Here is a 17,053-nt window from a genome sequence, read left to right on the forward strand (position 1 = left end):
AAATCACATCAAATCTCACATTCTTCAATGCAAACAGGTTATTGTTAATAAAGCACCTCTGTTAAAATATCTGAGGGAGGAATTTGGTCCAGTCATCAAGTGATACTTCAGCAACAATAATTTCTGCCTTGCTTCTACGGAATTAATTGGTTTGCAGAGCAGTAATACAAGTACTTCTGATTTTTAAAATTTATACCTGTTTTTTTTCTCCCTTAAAATATATCAAAACGGTGTACTTTTTCTCTCATTAAAAACTGACGTTTGAAATTAAAAGTACGTGACCTTTTTATTTAAGATTGGTTGAGCAGAAACCTGTTGATTGTCACATGAAATAAACATGAAATTCAGTAAAAGGTTATTACAGAAAAAGCCCATACAAAAGCTGTGTATCTTCTCTGATAATTTTCCTTGGCAATATTTGAAGTATTTAAATGCCTTTTAAAATATATTAAAATGCAGCAATAAGTTCACTGTTAAAAGGGTGTTTGAAGAATCTGAAGCGACTGCTGTACATGGAATGTAAAAGTGGCTAACAGCGGTGTTAAACGCATGGATGTGATGTCAAAGTCATTAGAAAACGCAACACAATTTGAAGGGTTTTCCTGGTAAAACAGCAGCATGTTTGCAATGATGCATTGAAAGTATATTTGTTTGAAATTATGAATATGGCACAAGGTTTAAATACTGATTGTTGCAAGTAAAATGGACTAAACACATTGGATGTAGCATTGATAATGACTTTTATTTAATTTATATGAAGCAGATGAAAAACACATCAAGCAATCAAGTTTGGTAGGAGTACTGATAATGCTTTGTAGTGAGATCTTTTGTGACCAAACTGAATGCACTGATGCCTTTGGCACAAACGCCTGGGCAAATAAGCTAGACTAACTTAAGCAAAACAATCATCCCAAGAAAAGTCTAAAGCAAATGGAACTGAGTCATTTAGAATTATTCAATAATGCAGGTCTATGCAACTTCAAAGCATGTGCTGCTATGGAATGCAGAAAAAGGAGGCACTCTTAGGCATGCAGGTGCCAAAGCATTGTATTACAATATTGATGCTACTAAGTATTAACTAGCAATTGTGTCGGTCAATGGAAAGAGAGGTTAAGGAAGCTGCCTACAGAACCAACAATAAAAGAAAACTAACCCACACACTTATAAAACAATTAACTGCTAGATCCAAATAAAAATTGCATTAATTCTTATATGAATAAATTCACCCTTTTAGCACCTGAATATATACACACATACACAAACACACACATATATATATATATATTTATATCTATATATATATATCCTGCTTGTCAGAGTTCTATAGCAGTTCACCACAGTAAAGAAAGTTATACATGGTTTGAATCACAAGGTGGCAATATAGGACTGTCTGATCGCTGTCTTAATAAAAATAGCACAGTGAAAGTTAAGGGTCTAGGACCAACATAGAGATAGGATAGCTTTTCAGAATAGGCTCAGTTATGTAATAATCACATTATTGCTAATCAAAAGAAATATTTTTTTAAAAAAAAAATGAGCCTCATTTTTCAAGCCCTTTTGTTAAGAAGAACAGAGCAGCAGGTAAGACCTCCGTCAACTTTGGCCAGTTCAGAGTTGGAAACTGGAATCAGCATGTAGTCCTTGAGTTTTTCAAACACCTGGGAGGGAGAAAGAGGTTATTACAATTGCCTGTTTAAAGTCCACTCTAAATCATGCACCTGCTAGTTGTATTGCTGAAAAGAGAATCATGTTGCCAAAAATTTTTGTCTTGTACTCATCAGGACAAACACAGGAAGTCAACTCGCCAACCAGTCAGCCCCTTTTTCTCCTGCAGTATAAATTGTTTGAAGTTTGGCATTTGTGTTTGTCCTGGTGAGTCCAAGGTGAAAAAACTTCAGCAACATGCCTCTCTTTTCAATAATATTCAAGTTCTGTATTGCCAGTTATTCTCTTGAAATATATATATTTTTAAAAATCACTGCCTGGCAATGACTTGTTTGAGAACTTTCAAGGCTGAAACAGGAACATGTTTCTTGGCCCCAAGTGATTTTTAGACATTATCAAGTTCTGCTTCAGTGAATACAATGAAACATTTCAGTCACACTGCCTCAAAATCGTTCTTGAATTCACCTCCCCCACCCCACCCAAAAATTCTCATCTATTATTTGTGTTTAACTCTGATCAATAATCAGTTCAACCACATCAGCTGCAGATTTCACATGGCCATCACTTCTTGTGGGTATTTCCAAATGACCTCTCAGCTGGGAAAGAATGGGCATTTTACATAAAGCCTTCACAAATAGAGGACACCTCAAAGCATTTTTGAAGTGTGGTCACTGTTGTAATACAGGTAATGTTACAGCCAATTTGCATACAGCAAGATCCCACAAATAGCAGTGAAATAATGAGTTATAATCTGCTTTAGGTGACATTGATTAAGGGATTGGCCAGGACACCAGGGAGAACTCCCTTGCTCCTCTTCAACATGGTGCCCATTTGATCTTTTACATCCACCCCAGCGGGCAGATGTGGCCTCGATTTAACATCTCGTCCAAAAGATGGCACCTCTGACAGTGCAGTGCTCCCTCAGTGCTAGGCTGGGCGTGTCTGCCTAGATTATGTACTCAAGTCTCTGGACTGGGACTCTAATCGACACCTTACAAAAGCAAAATACTGCGGATGCTGGAAAGCTGAAATAAAAGCAGAAAATGCTGGGAAAACTAGGCCGGTCTGGCAGCATCTGTGGCGAGAGAAACGGAGGGCAGAATTTTGCTGTCGGTGAGCAGGGGGTGGGGCCTACTCGCCGATGTGTAAAATGACACGGGATGATGTTGGACGGAACTCCTGATGTCATCCTGCTCTATTTAAATATTCCAGTAGATGGGGGTGCAGCAAAATCAGCTGCGGACCCACCGACCTGTCAATGGCCAATTGAGGCCATTGACAGGATCAATTATACAATTAAAGGACCTGCCCGTCCAACCTTAAGGTTGTCGGGTCGGCCAGGAGTCCCTGTGACAAATAGAGAAAACATGAAACCTCATCGAGCGGCAGGGTGATGTTTCATGCAGGGGTTTAAAAACTTTAATGAAGTTATTCTGTAAATTATGAACATGCCCCATCTCATGTGACATTGTCACATGAGGGGGACATGTTAGGGAATTTTTTTTTCTATTTTTATCTTTTTAAAAGTGTCAGCGATCTCCCTGGGGCTGCACTTAGCTTCAGGGAGACATGTGCTCGTTCGTGCACATGCGTGAAAGAGCGCACTCTTGCTTTTGGGGAATCCCTCCCCCCCCAACACCCCCCCCCCCCCCACCACCGCCTGCACAGGGCGCTTCCCACCGGACATCACGCTAGGCAGGCCTTAATTGGCCCACCCACGGAAAATGGCGGCAGGGCCCCCTTCTCCGGTGGGGATCAGCTCCACGCCCGCCGGAGATTGAGTTGGACCCGCCCCCCCCCCCCCCCCCCCCCCACCCCACCACCGACAGGCAGAAAATTCTGCCTCAGAGTTAAGGTTTCGGGTCGAGTGACTTTTACTCTGTTTCTCTTCACAGGCGCTGCCTGACAACTGAGTTTTTCCAGCACTTTTTTTTTTGTTTTGATTTCTAATCAACACCTTGTTAGTCAAGGGGTGAGGACACTACCAACAGAGCCATGTATAAAGTAAGACGAGGGTGCGAGTAGAAATTACCAAAAAGTAAATGTACAACAGATTTCAAGAAAAACATGTTTATTCACGCTGGTAAATGATTAATAACCTCCTAAACAAGTCAATCGAAATGAAAGCACTTGAGTGATTCAAAATGGCATGCTGGATGGACAGGTGATTTTTAAACAGCTAAATGGCTGCTCTCCCTCGCTAACTTTCATTTATGTTTGCAAGAATCACATCTCGGCTTCTGACTTTATAATTAAAAATTAAATTATAATTCCACACATATTTGTGTTCCATGGTGCTGGCTGTGCAAAACAGAATAGCAATGTGTTAATATCATTCCTGTTACCCCGTGGGCCTTGATTTTCGGGACATGTTTATTCACAGAGAAAAATTGACCCAATTCTCCTGATTCTTACATTAACAACAAAGGATTTCAGAGTTACTCAAAGCTGTCATCATTTAAGTTGAAATCAAAATATTAAATGCAGAAAATAAACTGAACGATCGCCAGCATTTGAACAGAGGAGAAAAATGTTCACTTCGTCCAAGATTCCCCAATTCTAAAGGGTGTCATCCAAAGACTTTACTGGATGTGTTGTCTCAGGGCAGTATTTTTTTGCATTTATATCAAGCATTTGAAGCTTTTTTTTCTTATTACTGAATTCATGGCCATCAGCTGTCCTCCAAGGCTAGGGTGTGGGTTTCAACTGGATAGCTCTTTCATAGATGGGCTGAGAGGACTCTTTCTGTGCTGCAAGACTCTATGATTCTAAGTGTTGGATAAACTTAATCACTGCTTCGTAATTTAATTAGACTTCACTGTCTCTCAGTGGCCTAGACAGGATATAATAGTAACTTTCAAAAGGGAATTGGATAAACACTTGAAAGGGGAAATGTGCAGGGCTCCAAGAAAAGAGCATGGGGAGTGGGACTAATTGGATAGCTCTTTCAAAGAGCCAGCGCAGGTATGATGGGCCGAATGACCTTCCTCTGTGCTGTGTGATTTCATGACTTCCATTTGGCAGTGTCTGCACCATGGGCTTGTCCCTAGACTTTGGGTTCTTAATAATAAGGACAATAAAGAACAGCAAGTCAAAGTTCCTTTCATGAAAAAAAATTGCTGTAAAATGAAGTCCACTCAAATAAAGCCAATGCCTGATTTACCTTTGCACTCTCGGGGAACTCCTCAGGGGCCCGATGCAGCAGAACATGCCCCTTATTTGGTATGTTTAGGTAAACACAGTTTGCAGCTTGATCATCTGGCAGTGTAAGCTTGTCGTAACGATGCTCACTCATCTCCTGCATGATCTGTTGAGTAAAAGCAGTTAAATCAAACCCAACTATCTAACCCGACAGAACCACAGTTAATTGGCTCAATTAGCAGTGATGCCATTTCCTTTATTTGCATCATCTGATAGGATCAGGATAAGACCTTCCTGTCTGTTCAGCAGTTTAATGAGATCATGGTCGATCATATATCCAATCGGACACATTTCTCTTTTCCCCATACAGAGAGAAAAACTATAAAGATATATGCATGTTTGTCACTACACTCTGAAATGTAAGGCAGAGATTACAAAGTATTTACAGTACAGAAACAGGCCATTCAGCCCAACTGGTCTGTGCTGGTGCTTATTCTCCGCACAATTCTCCTCACACCCCCCTTTCAGCTCATCCTATCAGCATATCCTTCTGTTCCTTTCTCCCTCATGTGTTTATCCAGTTTCTCCTTAAATATATCTATACTGTTCACATCAACCACTCCCTGTGGTAGCGAGTTCCACATTCTCGCCACTCTCTGGGTAAAGATGTTTCTCCTGAATTCCCTAATGGGTTTAGTAGTAGCTCCTAGCGCTGGTCTCACTTTACATTTAAGAATGTAACAGAGCTCTTGAGAGTCACAATTCAGTAAGGTTCGATATTTCATTACTATATATAGCAACTATATATATATGTTTTCTTATCATTTCTACCCTTCTTACTACAACACTGCCATTCTGCTATCTGAATGACTATTCTGCTATCTCACACTGCTATTATTTAGACACTTAGAAGCTTTTATTTATGGAGATACACCTTACAAACACGTGCCTCCAAACCCAACACCTGCAATTTCAGTAATATAAAAGCAACATGCTATCGATGCTTGAAATCCAAAATAAAAAGAGAAAATGCTGGAAATACTCAGTAGGTCTGGTAGCATCTGTGGAGAGAGAAACAGAGTTAAAGTTTCAAGTCAAATATGGCTCTTCTTCAGAACAGAAGGAGGGTAGGAATGTTGAAACGGGGAAGAAAGCAGGAAGATGGAAAGAGAAAGCCTGGAATAGGGTAAAGGGTGGAAGAGGTTAAGTGACAAAGATGTCATGGAACAAAAGGCAAAGGGAGTGGTGATAGTTGTAGTAAAGAAACAAAGCATTTGTCCAGAGTGAGTGTGAATGCCAGAATAATGAATAGCTCTGTCCGAAAGCAAAGACGTGAAAAACATGATTCAAACTGATGCATGGCAAAACAAAACAGAATCAAAACAGAGGACAGAGTGCATGGTCTGAAACTGTTGAGTCCAGGTGGCTGGAAAGTGCTGAATCAGAAGATGAGGTGCTGTTCCTCATGCTTGTGTTGAGCTTCACTGGAACTTTGCAGCAGACCGAGGACAGAGATGCCAGCATGAGAGCAAGCTGGTGAAATAAAATGGCAAGCAATCAGAAGCTAGGGGTTATGCTTACAGACTGGAACCCATAGTTTCTGTCTGCTCCTAAATATTGGAGCACAAGTTAATGCCCACCACCAAAATACAATTAAATACAACTGACATACTTCAGCCATTACAATGAACATAATAACCATGTTGATAATTATTTGACCTGCTGGGATTATCTTATGTCTCCATTGAATCTCTCATCTTGAATAAGCAAATTTGCTATTTTCTTTTAATACACAAAAAGACCACAATAAATGGTTGTCATCTCTATGCCAAGTTATTCCTTTCTGAGTAAATATTATACTCAATATTACTCTTCTTGTCCATCATAGTGCTCTGGGAGCTTGACAAACCCAATCTACATCTTTGGGAAGTTTCAAATGACTGGAGAAGCTGGGGTTGCTCTCTTTAGAGTAGAGAAGGTTAAGGGGTGATTTAATAAAGTCAAACAAAATCCTGAAGGGCCTTGACAAGTGTAGGTAAGGAAAATTGTTTCCAGAGGGTTACTAACCAGGGGGCACAGATTTAAGATGATCATTGAAAGAGCCAGTGGGAGATGACGAGTAATTATGCAGCGAGTTACTGCGATCTGGAACACGCTGCCTAAAAGGATGGTAGAAACAGATTCAATAATAACTTTCAAAAGGGAATTGGATAAAGATTTTAAAAGGATAAAATCATCTGCAGGACTCTGGGGAAAGACCAGGGTATGGGACTGATTGGATAACTCTTTCAAAGAGCTGGCACAGACACAATGGGCCGAATGACCTCCTTCTGGGCTGTATCATTTAATGATTCTATAACCACTGTGGTAAAACAGCAGAGAGGAGACTTTCAGTTGAAACACTCTAGGTTGTTGATAATTCCCAATATCCTACATTCCAATTTCAGGATTGCTCTGCTTGCTAATTGGTTATTTTCTATTTTTGTTACCTCACCAATCATATTGCAGCCCCTAAATATTCACCACCATCACATTGCACCTAAGTAATTCACAGCTCTTATATATATATCAGAAAGCATCCAATCAGCCAGGGTTTCCTGATTCTATTCAGATCATATTTGTGAGGAGAGATATCAGGTGAAAAGATGATAAGTTGAGTTTCTTTGCTCTTAGCCAATTTGTAGCTTGCCAATTATCTAGGCCCATGTGAAAGGGAACTAGATAAATGCTTGAAGGGGAAGACATGCAGGTCTGTGGGGAAAGGGCAGGGGAGTGGGACTAAATGGATGGTTTTGTCAAAGAGCCAGCAGACACACAATGGGCCATATGGGCCTCCCTTTGTATGGTACCATTCTTTGATTCTTTGAGCAGTAATTGCTTGGCAAAAGGATGGAATGAAAGAACGAAAAGGAGTGAAAATAGAAGAACATAATGCACCGAAAGATGAGCAAAACATAGGCCGGCGTTTTCTGCGCCTGATCTGTTTGGCGGCGAGATTGGAGATACTCACGAGAAGGCCCTGGGCGTGTTTCCCAGTGAGGTGAACCCAGGAAATGATTGCCCCCCTCCCCTCCCCTCGTCAACGCTGGGCCCTGTTTCCTGCCCTCGAATGCCGGGAACTTGATTTGGAAGTGTTTACATCTCATTATTGTGGCCACACATGCTGGAAGCCCCAACCTAGCCGTCCAATTTAAAGCCCGCGTCGGCGTGAATTTGCGATGGCGTGCACCTGGCGACCTGAGCTTCGAGGGGATCTCGGAGAAGTGAGCGCACACGACTTTGCACAGCACTCGTGATGATCCCAATGTGAGGAAGTGGCTCCACAGATTTGGTGGGTCACAGGCAAGTCTCCAATAGCAGCCTCCTTGTGGCTGGCTTGTGGTGCCAAGGCAAGGGCGACAGTGCTGGGGGGGTGGGGGGAGAGAACCTTGAGGCAAGGGCATGAGTGAAAGAGGGTGCCATGGCAACATAGACCGATGTTTGAACACAAACACATGATGGGGGATGGAGGGGGAAGGAAAACAGCCGAGCAAGTGCCAAAACATGTTAAAGATAGCACTCCTTCGCAGCTGAGCGCGTTTAGCTTGAGCTCAGTTGACATGCTCGGGGTCAGCCTAGTCAAGCAATTGTGCCCACACAAGCAGCACTAATCCCTGACAATGCCAATGATTTGCTCCAGTGCTGTTAACCCCTCACGCACTCACTTCAAGCTTGAATGATGGTGCTGCAGAATCCATGGGGCAACTGGGCAAACTTGAGGATGCCCTTGGGAAAGGTGCCCATCGAACACTGATGGAGGGGCGCGCTCCTAGTCCCTTGCATTATGTTCCAGTTGACATTGAAAAGTCGCCCTCCTGCTCCAAGCAAACCGTGAAGCCTTGGAGTCCAGATTAGGACAACACCTGCCCCTGAGGTGAGAGTTCAGGATGTGGTCAAGTGGCCGAAGCTGTTGCCAGTCGGTCATGTGGTGTGGAGGGGGTGGTGCTGGGTGTGGGCACAGTGAACCATCATGGGCACTAAATACTGGGCATCCATGAGGCTGCCTGGACTCTCTGGCATGTGTTAAGGGGCCTCGAGAGGCAGCCACAGGTGATGACTTGACCAAGAGTGGCCCTTAGGAGACAATTACTGACCCTTGTGTCTCTCTCTTTGATACTGCAGTGAAGAGACCATCAGGAACATGGAGCCCAGTGATCTCGCTGTCTGCTTCATTGCCTATAGGCAGGAGGGAAGAAGGAGAAGAATGAGACAGAGGCACCTGGCTCACCAGAGGGAGGAGCAAAACCCTGAAGACCAAGGGACAAAACAGCATCCTGCGCACACAGAGGATGAACCCAGAGAGCCGTCATTCATGGGCGGATCACTAGACCCAGGGTCTGCAGATGGTGCATGTACTACCTGCAGATGAGCGAGAACCAGTGTCACTGACACCTGAACATGTCAAGGGAACTGGTCATTCACATATGCCACCTTCTGCAGGATTTGGCACCATGGGGGCGCAGAGGGCATCCATTGCCATTGACAGTTACAGTTATCACCGCGCTCAATTTCTACAGCAGTGGCTCCTTCCAGGTATCCACTGAGGACCTTTGTGGGATCTCGAAAGCCTCCACCCACAAACGTATCCAGGAGGTCACAGACACCATTTTTTCCAAGGCACACACCTTTGTCAACTTCGACAAAGATCAGGTGAGCCAGGAAGTGAGAGCGCTGGGATTTGCTGAGATTTCCGATTCCCAGAGGTGAAGGGTACTATCCACTGCACCCATGTGGCTCTTAAATCTCCCTGGCAACAAGCAGTCCAGAATGTGAACCGCAAAGGCTTCCACTGTCTCAATGCTCAGCTGGTCTGTGACCATAACAAACGGATCATGCAGGCGTGTGCAAGATACCCCGGAGGCATCAACGACTCATACATCTTCAGCAGGTCTCAGACCCCTGACATCTTCCAGGGATCACACAGGCTGCAGGGCTGGCTCCTCGGTGGGGGCGGGGTAAGGGAATCCCTGCGAAGGACATGGCTGATGATACCCGTGTGCCGGCCTCAGACTCTTGGTGAGAAGGAACAACGAGGCTCATGCCACAACCCGGAGTTTGGTTGAGCTCACCACTGGCATCCTGAAAATGAGGTTCAGGCGCTTGGGCAGATCTGACACCCCAGAGGGTGTCATGCATCATACTGTGTGCTACAGAACCTGGTGACACAAAGCGGGGAGGACCTGGATGATGAGGAGATGCAAGAGCTGCATGTCTCCTCCGATGAGGAAGAAGTCAAAGGGGATGAGGGTGATGAGGTCCTGGAAGGTGAGGGTGCAGGTGATGAGGTCACTGCACTGGCCAGACGAGGCAGGCAATGCTTGTGAGGCCCTTTTGCCCCAAGACTCCAGGAGGGGGACGGTAAGATGCAGCGAGGACATCCCCGAGTTCTTCACATTGCATCTGGAAACGTCTGGCAGTTGTCTGACTGAGTGCAGTGCGCAGATGCTCTGTGAAGAGGCTCACATCATCGAGACGCTGCGGAGATACAGCAGCCACATGGGCTTTAAGACAACTTGATCCTTAGGCAGGCTTCATCACCTGTTCCCTTCAGCACCACACCTTCACCTGTCAGGAATGGTGTCGAGATGGGGGGCGCAGTTCTGCCTCTAAGATGCTGAGAGCACACAGAGAACATCACGGAACCCAGAGATTCCTGCAGCAAACACAAGCCACATGGAGGTGCCGGCATCACTAATCTGGAGAGTGAGTTTGCAGCCGGACAATCACTGTGCTCAAAGGATTACACACTGCACCGGGGAGAGGTCCTGGACTGTGACACGAGCCTTCATTTTGTGCAGGAAGCAAGGTTTCACATCTGATTGACATGAACACTGCTCATCATAACAAGGAGCCATAGGCAAGGAGACATTCTTGGGAGTTAATGTACAATAGTGAACATTAGGTACAAGTGATTAACACCCATGCCCATGTTATGCAGCGAAACCTTCTTGACCTTCCTAACCCTGCCGCTACGTCTTGATGCTCCCCTGACTGCGGAGGTGGAGGTGGCCGGCTGAAGGCCAAGCCTTGTTGTCTGTGGTGACCTTGGCAGGCGTCCTCTGGAGGGCTGAAACCTGGAGGACCCAGCCTCTTTTTGGGGTCTTTGTTGTGCGGCTGTGGCACCCTCCTCGGCCTGAGGAGCTGGAACTGCTGAGGTCACAGGAAGCGGGGACTTGGATGGGCTGGAGACTCCCAGAGTCACCTGGACGGATGGGCTGTGCACCTGCTGATCCTCCTCCCCCTGGGTGCCCAAAGGCCTCTGGCTGACTCCTTGAGAGGAAGGGGCAGCTGGAATGAGCTCGAGATCCTCCCCATCCCCCACGTTGACACTGATATATGCCAGCAAGTGCATCAGCCCATGCAGCTGTGCAGGACTGATGTCCTGGGCCAGGGTCTCCATGGCAGCTGCCATCCTGCCAGTGTTGACCTTGGTGCATTGGCATGCTGGCACTATCACCTCAGACCGAAGGCAGACTGACTCCTCCATCGTGCCTTGCAATCTGAGGAGTGCAGCGGACATCCCTTCCTGATGTTCCCGAGCTTGTCTTTGCAGCTCCAGCAACTGAGGTATGACTGAGTCCAGAGGCTCCTCATCTGACTCGGACTCAGCAGATTTCTGGTCTCCAGCAGTTATCCGAGAGCCGGGGACCTGGGAAGTCCCCGCCTCCACCTGCTGTGGATCAGACAGTGAGATCTGCTCACCAAATTGTGACCCCAAGGCTGCTCTAGAATTAGGTCCCACAGAGGTGTGTCTCTCTGTGCTGGTGGGGGGGGGGGTGTGGGTGAGCGCTGTGATGGGTCTTCAATGTCGGTGTCTGTGGGTTGCTCTTCTGTAGTGTCCTCAGGGCTGGGGTCGAGGGTCTGGCTCATGGACCCCCTTGGCTGCTTCCCAGATGTGCCTGCAAAAGCCAGGAGAAATAATGAGTGCATGGCAGGGGACTGTGGAACAGGGGAACTGACTCACACTGCGAGACAGGGGAACTGACCCTCACTTGGTTGAGCACTGCTGACATCACCATCAGCGCAGGAACGGTCCAGATCATCATCGGCCAGCTGGATGGCTGTGTTTTCAAAGTCTGTAGGGACAATGATGTCAGGCATTCCTCTATCAGCCTGTGACCTCTCCCTTTCATTGTGTGCCAGCTTGTCCTGCATGAATACAGATGGAGAGTGTATAAGCAGGATGCCTGCCAGGCCAGATCATAAGGTTGCCTGGCATGTGTGAGTGGTGAGTGGTGCCATGGATAGGATGAGGATATGATCTGTAGGACAGATAAAAGTGTGTGAGAGAGAGAGAGTGAATGGTGATGTCTCTTTAATAAAAGTCACTGTAGTCCCAGAGGCTGCTCTCTCCATTAGAGAGACAACTGGTGGTGAGTTTAATCTGGGGGGGTTCACCACACCTCAGGCAAGGGGCAAGGTTAAGAAGGCCTTGGCTGGTACAGAAATTGAACCCACACTGTTGGCGTCACTCTGCATCACCAACCAACTGTCCAGCCAACTGAGCTAACTTGAACCAGCAGTGAGTGAGACCCCTGTGGATGTGTGGTGGGTTTGTGAGTGTGCGGGTTGAGAGGGATGAAGAGAGTGACTTACCCTGGGGGAATGGAGGAGATCATTCATCCTCTTTCGGCACTGGGTGGCTGTCCTCTTTCACAGGGTGTTGGTGCTGCCACCACCTCCCATGCTGGATTTTTCACCTTGGATGAGGTTCTTTACCCAAAGTGGGGGGGGTGGGGGGGGGGGGGTAGAGGACATCGGGGCAGGCCTCCACTGCATCGAGTGGGCACCCGAGGGAGGCATCATTAAACCTGAGGGGGCAGCATGTTTCCTGCCTTTGGCAGCCGTCAGTTCCCAGCAGCTTCCTATCCCTTGAAGAGAGCTCGCTCTATGCAACGGTGGCGTTTAAATATGTCGCCCAGGTTACTGAAGCTCTGAGATCATGGCGGGACGGGCGAATCAGAGGCCACCCCCAGCCCCTGCACCACCCCCAACCCAGCGACCTGTGTAAAACCCGGGCATCTCAACGTTTTAAACAACCGGGCGCAAGATACAGCGGGAAACCCAGCCACTGCCATTGGCTGCTCAAATGCCGATGCCCCCACTCGAAATCTGGCTTGGCCGATTTCAGGGGTCATTCCGCCCATAGACAAAGGGCTGTATCCTCCTGTGGGCTTCAGGACCCCGACATTTGGACCAAATGGAGGTCCCGAGCCTCCACTTGCTGGCACAGGGACATTCTCGGAGTTTGTTGCTTCCGGTCTCGCTCTCCAATTAAGGAGGTGGGCGCCAGTGAGGCAGGACAGGAGCCAAGAGGACATTTCATCATGGAGGCTCCCTCAAAAACAAGTGTAAAATTAAAAACCAAAAGAGGCCAAGCAGTCAGGCCCCTCTGGGTGGGGCAATGGGGCCGCGGGCAAGGCTTCCCAGCCAACAGCCCAGTGCCATCGGGAGGCCTGGTCCATGAGGCCTCCCCCATGTGGTGTGGGGCCTGCAGCATGAACAGAATGTTGGCAGGCCAGGAGAAACTGCCCTTTAATTATTTACACTGGCTGCCAATCCACACCTGGACCCGTCGATGGGAACTTCCCTGGCAACGGGACTGTTGCAGGATGGCTCTCTGGTATTTTCCCAGAGCCCCTGGGTTGGGAAATTTCAGTCCTGAGATTCTCACTGGGGGTAATAGCCCTTTGCTGTCACTGTCCACAGCAACACTTGGCAAATACTGAACTGGCTAATGTTATTTTCATTGACAGGAACTGATAAATGTTGACATAATGGAGTTTCCCATTATTTGAAAGTAGATAATTTATCAATATATGAACAAGGAGCAGATGTAGGCCATTCAGCCCCTCGAGCCTGCTCCGCCATTTAATAGGATCATGGCTGATCTGATAGTAACCTGAAATCTGCATCCCAACTGCCCCTGATAACCTATCAACCCCTTGCTTACCAAGAATCTATCCACCTCTGCCTTAAAAATACTCAAAGACTCTGCTTCCACCACCTTTTCAGGATGAGAGTTCCAATGACTCATGACTGTGTGTGAAAAAAATTCTCCTCATCTCCGTCTTAAATGGAAGGCCCCTTATATTTAAACAGCAGCCCCTAGTTCTAGATGCTCCTACGGGAGAAAACATCTTCTCCACATCCACCCTGTCAAGACCCCTCAAAAGTAAGGAAGGCTAATTTTTTATCAAACTAATTTAAAATTCCAGTTAGACAAGGGTATTCAGGACTCCAAAGCCAACCATGGCTAAATGGAGTTAAGATACAGATCTTATCAAGATTGAACTAAATGGTGGAACAGGCAGGGGGGCTGAATATCCTCCCCTTGCCCTTTTCAAAAGGACAGACTACTGGTTCCCCTATATCTATCCGACTAGTACATCCTCAAAAAACAAATTTGTCAAGCAGGATTTCCATTTTGTAAAGCCATATTGACTTTGCTTGATCATACTGTACTTCTCTAAGTGCATTGTTAAGACTTCCTTAATCACAGATCCCAGCATTTTCCCCATGACTGATACCAGGGTAACTGACCTGTTCTCTCTCCCCGTCCTTTCTTGCAAAGCGGTGTTCCATTTGCTAAGTTCCAATCCACTGGGGCTGTTCTAGAATCTAGGGAATTTTGGAAAATCATAGCCAGAGCATCCACTATCTCTGCAGTTATCTCCTTTCAAACTCGAGGACATAAACCATCAGGTCCTGAGAGTTTGCCAGATTTTAGTCCTTTAAGCTTCTCCAATACATTTTCTCTGCTAATATTAATTACCTTAAGCTCCTCACTCTTATTAGCTTCTTGGTTTCCTCTCTATTTCTGGTATATAACTTGTATCTTTTACTGTGTCTCTGCCATTGAAGGAAGTGAGAGTAGAAATTGCAGGGGCACTGGCCATAATATTTCAGTCTTCCTAGTCTCAGGGGAGGAGCTGGGGGACTGGAGAATTGCAAACATTACGCCCTTGTTCAAAAAAAGTTTGTAAGGATAAGCCCAGCAATTACGGACCAGTCAGTTTAACTTCAGTGGTGGGGAAGCTTCTAGAAACAATTATTTGGGATAGTGTTAGTAGTCACGTGGAAAAATGTAGGTCGATTAGGAAGAGCCAGCATAGATTTGTAAAGTGGAAATTGTGTTTAACTAATTTGCTGAAGTTTTTTGAAGATGTAACAGAAAAGGTTGATGAGGGTAATGCTGTTGATGTGGTGTACATGGACTTTCAAAAAGCATTCGCTGTTGTGCCACACAACAGACTTGTGAGAAAAGTTATAGCTCATGGAATAAAAGGGACAATATCAACATGGATAAAAAATTGGCTGAGTAATAGGAAAAATGAGTAATGGCCAATGGATACTTTTCAGACTGGAGGAAGGTTTGTAGTGGAGTTCCCCGTGGGTCGGTATAGGACACTTGCTTTTCCTGAAAGTATATTAACGATCTAGATCTTGATGCTCCGGGAACAATTTCAAAGTTTGCAGAGGATATGAAACTTGGAAACATTGTAAACTGTGAGGAGAACAGTCTAGAACTTCAAAAGGACATAGGGAAGTTGGGCAAATAGGGAGCAGAGGAAGTTCAATGTAGAGAAGTGTGAGGTGGTACAATTTAGTAGGAAGAACATGGACAGACAATATAAAATAAGGGGTACAATTCTTAAAGGTATGCAGGAGCAGAAAGACTTGGGTGCATATGTGCATAGATCATAGAGGTGGCAGGACAGGTGGAGAGAGCAGTTAATAAAGCATTTGGTGTGCTAGGCTTTATTAATAGGGGCATTTATATAAGACACTTGTTAGACTTCAGCTGGAATATTGTCATAGTCATAGAAGCACAGAGATCTAAAGCACAGAAAAAGGCCCTTTGACCCATCGAGCCTGTGCCAGTCAAACAAGTACCTAACTATTCTAATCCCATTTTCCAGCACTAGGCCCCTAGCCTTGTATGCCTTGGCATCGCAAGTGCACATCCAAATACTTCTCATATGTTATGAGGGTTTCTGCTTCTACCACCCTTTCAGGCAGTATTGTGTACAGTTCTGGATGTCACACTATAGAAAGGATGTGAACGCCCTGGAGAGAGTGCAGAAAGGATTACGAGAATGGTTCAGAGATGAGAAACTTCAGCTACGAAGATAGATTGGAGAGGTTGGAACTGTTCTCCTTGGAGAGAAGAAAACTAAGAGGAGATTTGATAGAGGTGTTCAAAATCATGAGGAGGCTGGAAGAGTACAGTAATAGAGTTTTACAGAACAGAAAGAGGCCCTTCAGCCAGTCATCAAGCCCCTATCTACTCTAATCCCATTGTCCAACACTTAGCCCATAGCCTTGTATGCTATGGTTTGTAGATGGGGAGAAATTGTTCCCGCTCGTCAAGCGGTTAAGAATGAGAGGGCACAGATTGAAAATGATTTGCAAAAGAAGCAAATGCGATGTGAGAAAAAAACTTTTCCACATAGCAAACGGTTTGAGTCTGGAATGCACTGCCTGGAAGTGTGGTGGAGGCAGGTTCAATTGAGGCATTCAGGAGGGCACTAGATGATTATTGGAATAGAAACAATGTGCAGGGGTACGGTGAATAGGCAGGAGAATGGCGCTAAGTCATAATGCCCAGTTGAAGAGCTGGTGCAGACATGATGGGCTGAATGGCCTCCTGAGCCATAATAATTCTGTGATTTCCTCATTCCCTTTGATGATTTCTTTGTCTCTTGCCTCAAAGGGACCAATGGCTCCCTCAACTTTTGTTAATTCAGTACATTGGGGGTGCTATTATGGGTGCTTCCCATTCTGGGAATGAAGGAAGGCAGGTGCAGAAAGGCTAGAAAAATTGATGTGGGGAAAATTCTCCCAGGAAGTTTGCTTGTGTGCTTATAAACTGCTCCAATATTCCAGCAGCCTGTTCATACAGCGGGAACCTTTGCTTACCCCCTACAAAGGAATGCACAGGGACACTGGCCACACCTCCACAGCTTAAAACTGCAAGATTTCAGCAACTGCACAGGTTAGGGAAACTGCTGAATTGGTGGTAGCGTTTTCTTAAAAATTTACTCATTGATTCATGGGGTCTGAGCATCGCTGGCAAGGCCAACATTATTGCCCCTTTTTAATTGCCCTGGAGAAAGTGGGGTGAGCCACCAAGTTAAATACAGCCAAGTTGTTTGCTCGGCCATTTCAGAGGGCAGTTAACAGTCAACTGCGTTGTTGTGGGTCT

At 45.8% G+C, this 17,053-nt stretch overlaps 1 protein-coding gene across 2 annotated transcripts in view; it reads right to left on the reverse strand.

The window, feature by feature from the left end:
- Positions 1 to 723: 723 nt before the first annotated feature.
- The window catches only part of ddah1 (dimethylarginine dimethylaminohydrolase 1), a 222,447-nt gene continuing 206,117 nt past the window's right edge, over positions 724 to 17,053 (reverse strand). For both annotated transcript variants that reach the window (XM_041207591.1, XM_041207590.1), the window contains exons 5-6: positions 4,829 to 4,972; positions 724 to 1,658 (exon numbers count right to left, since the gene is read on the reverse strand). In XM_041207591.1, the coding sequence (XP_041063525.1) occupies positions 1,548 to 1,658; positions 4,829 to 4,972 (255 nt within the window). In that variant the 3' untranslated portion in view covers positions 724 to 1,547. The remainder of the gene's footprint in view (positions 1,659 to 4,828; positions 4,973 to 17,053) is intronic.

Source organism: Carcharodon carcharias, chromosome 16, assembly GCF_017639515.1.
Source record: "Carcharodon carcharias isolate sCarCar2 chromosome 16, sCarCar2.pri, whole genome shotgun sequence".
Lineage (NCBI taxonomy): Eukaryota > Metazoa > Chordata > Chondrichthyes > Lamniformes > Lamnidae > Carcharodon > Carcharodon carcharias.